The sequence below is a fragment of the Octopus bimaculoides genome, chromosome 28, assembly GCF_001194135.2.
Source record: "Octopus bimaculoides isolate UCB-OBI-ISO-001 chromosome 28, ASM119413v2, whole genome shotgun sequence".
Taxonomy (NCBI): domain Eukaryota; kingdom Metazoa; phylum Mollusca; class Cephalopoda; order Octopoda; family Octopodidae; genus Octopus; species Octopus bimaculoides.
This window is the reverse complement of record NC_069008.1, coordinates 18,182,997-18,185,988: the sequence shown is the minus strand read 5'-3', so window position 1 is coordinate 18,185,988 and position 2,992 is coordinate 18,182,997. Positions and strand designations below refer to the sequence as shown.

The following is a 2,992-nucleotide window of genomic DNA, read 5'->3' as shown; positions in this document are numbered from 1 at the left end:
TATATATATATTAGCATCACTCTTCCTCTATGTCTCTCTTTTCCTCCTTTTTCCGTCCGACCGTCCAACGTTCCTCTCACATTCAGTTTGGTTTATTCTTCAAAATCTCAATCAATCTCCATCATTCATCGTCAATCAATTACACCCACACAGGTTGAAGTCAACGGCCGCGTCAGCAAACTTCCCGTCGGTCTTAGCGACGTTCACATCCACCGCAAGGACGATTTCATCGTTGTTGAAGGCTCCAACGGCTACACAGTCAGCTGCAACCCCAAATCCGATTACTACATCGTTGACATCAGCGGATGGTATTACAACAAGGTAGGGGGTTTATTTGGTACCTACGATAACGAACAAACCAATGACATGACCATGGCCAACATGCGCTCCACCAACGACCTGCAAGAATTCGCCGACTCATGGTCCACTTCTCACTCCTGTCGCTCTCAGAACCACGCCCGTGGTCATATGGTCCCTGAAAACCGAAAGTGTGCCGAGATGTTCTTGGAACCATCGTCACCCTTTAGGAATTGCTTTAAACAGGTAAGAAACTGTTTACCTTTTCATGTTTGTTCATTTAATCGATTTTTACTAATATTAGTAACTCTGATATGTTAGTTTTAAATTTTAGTACAAGGCCAGTAAATTTGCAGCAGGGGTTAACTCGATAACAATATATATTTATATATGCATACATACGTACACACACACACACACGCACATTTATATGCATACGTACATTTGCATATATACATAGATGTATACATCTTTATAACTATATCTGCGTGTACGTGTGTGCGCGTGTTTTACCAAATGCGAAACTCGATTGCTTATCACCGCCATTTTGTCATTACAGGTGAACCCCAATCCATTCTACCACGCATGCGCAAGCTACATGACCAGCATCAACAAACCCTTGAAAGTCCTCTGCGATGTCTCCTCTTACTATGTCAACCAATGTCACTATAACGATGTCAAGCTACCAATCCCAATCCGATGCTGTAAGTAATCATTGTTATGCTCCTCCACTCCTTGCGTGACCACCCCTCCTTCTCTGTTAGGCAGATGTCATGGCTCCTAGTTTGTTTTTGTTTTGTGTTTTTGACAAACGTAATCACAGGTTTTGGGGCCAGAGGTTTCAGTCGCTTCTTGTGTCCCATTGTGTTTTTGGACAGGACAATTTGCGACAAAAAATAAAAACTTCGCTGTGTATACCAGATCAAAGTGGTTCAGTCTCAGGACACAGTCCACCTTGGCGTCTACAAATAGAATGGTGCAACAACAGTTATCTAAGAGCTACGGTTTTATATAATTAAAACAATTTCAGAAAACGTGATTCTGCTGCTGTTGCTTAGCACTCCAGTGCCCCATCAACGCAGTGCCCCAGCGCCGCAGCGCCCCTGATGATGCCTCGACCGAGCAGAACTATGATCGAAGGTCTCCAGCCATGACCATCCCATCATTTTCTTTTTCTTGGGGATTAAGGCTGACTTATCTACTGTCCTTCTTCCTAAAGAAAGTAGAGTGGGACTTAACTGGGAATTCACAGTTATTTCTAGCATGTCACATCGGATCACGTTAGCACTCCAAGTAATGATACCTAAATAGCAGCGCAAAGTACCTGTTATATGTTCCGGTCCGATAGTATCTAAGAGAGCGTATTATTTTTGCCAGAAGCAGTTATTTCCTCATATTTACCGTTCTCACTGCTTTGTCTTTTCAGCTACCCACTGAACATAATTGAAGATCGAACCCCACAAACTTTTCATCACTTCAATTTAAATAACTAATGTAATGAAACAATAAAATTATATTTGCATGCTAATTAATGTGTTTGTTGTATTTTGTTGTTGTTGCGGCCGATGGCGAAGGTGATTAACGTAATTGCTATACAAATCAATGTTATCATTTGGTATTAAAAAATTAGTTGTGTAGGAGTGAAATACATTTAAATCTAACTATAATCACACAAGACACTCACTACTTGAAATTTAAAGACAAACATCCACTCCACTTCGTCGATACGCCTGGAAACTGAAGGATAAGAAAAATCAATAACATATATATATAAGCTGGTGTAGCGTTGAGTCGGTAACCACAGATGTAACTTATGTTTGGCAGAAAAATATGATATCCGGATTCGACGCTTCAATATGTTAAAACAGCCACAGCTCTCTATTCGGTCGTTCTGGAATTTATTAATAACTAAACTAAATACAATCACATGGCTTCACTTCATTTTTGAATAAAATGCTTTAAAAAAAAAACGTCGACTAATTTTAGTTGTCCCGGGATTGTTAATTCGAGCAATTCAGGTAACGGTTCGAGTTGAGCTAAAAATAGCAGCTAAATCTCAACTCACGCGGTCCAAACACGTGTTCGATTATTTAGTTCTCAATAAGATTAGATGGTCACAACTGGACTGTCTTTGACCGTAGATTTGCTCAATTGGAGATGACCTAGGGTTAAATGACAACTACATCAACAATCCACCACCCACAGACCCCACTCGACCACCTTCATCCCCTCTGCATCGTCCGTTACTTTCGTCATCGTCCGACATTCTCCGCCAGCTGAACGAACAACAAAGCTCCTATGTGGTTAGTCAACAATTCAGAAGTAGCAGCTAAATCCCTCTCAAGTCATACTCAATTGGATTAAAAATCGAAGGGTAGATGGAAGAATGTGGTCTAGAAGTAACGTCGAGATGGTCGTGCTTGGAAAACATTTAGTCATATGTTCTCTACTGCCCACAGATGACCATCATATCAACCACCATTCTTCACCGTCCGCCAATATCTTTCCTCATACTCCTCCATCCGTCACCATCCACCACTCTCGCCACCACTATCCATCACAATCCTCCGTTAGCCGCCACACCCTTCCACCGTTTGCCACGGTTACCACCAAAGTCTTCCATCATCTACCATCCACCGTCCGCCACCGCTCGCCACCGTCTGCCATCGCTTTACAATATCTGCCACCGTCCGTC

At 42.0% G+C, this 2,992-nt stretch overlaps 1 protein-coding gene across 1 annotated transcript in view; it reads left to right on the top strand.

Moving 5' to 3' along the window:
- Positions 1-1,825, top strand: part of LOC106872272 (apolipophorins-like) — a 3,206-nt gene extending 1,381 nt beyond the window's left edge. Inside the window, exons 2-4 of the mRNA XM_014919198.2 lie at positions 15-543; positions 857-1,001; positions 1,724-1,825. Coding sequence (XP_014774684.2) covers positions 15-543; positions 857-1,001; positions 1,724-1,734 — 685 coding nt within the window. The 3' untranslated portion in view covers positions 1,735-1,825. The remainder of the gene's footprint in view (positions 1-14; positions 544-856; positions 1,002-1,723) is intronic.
- Positions 1,826-2,992: the final 1,167 nt, after the last annotated feature.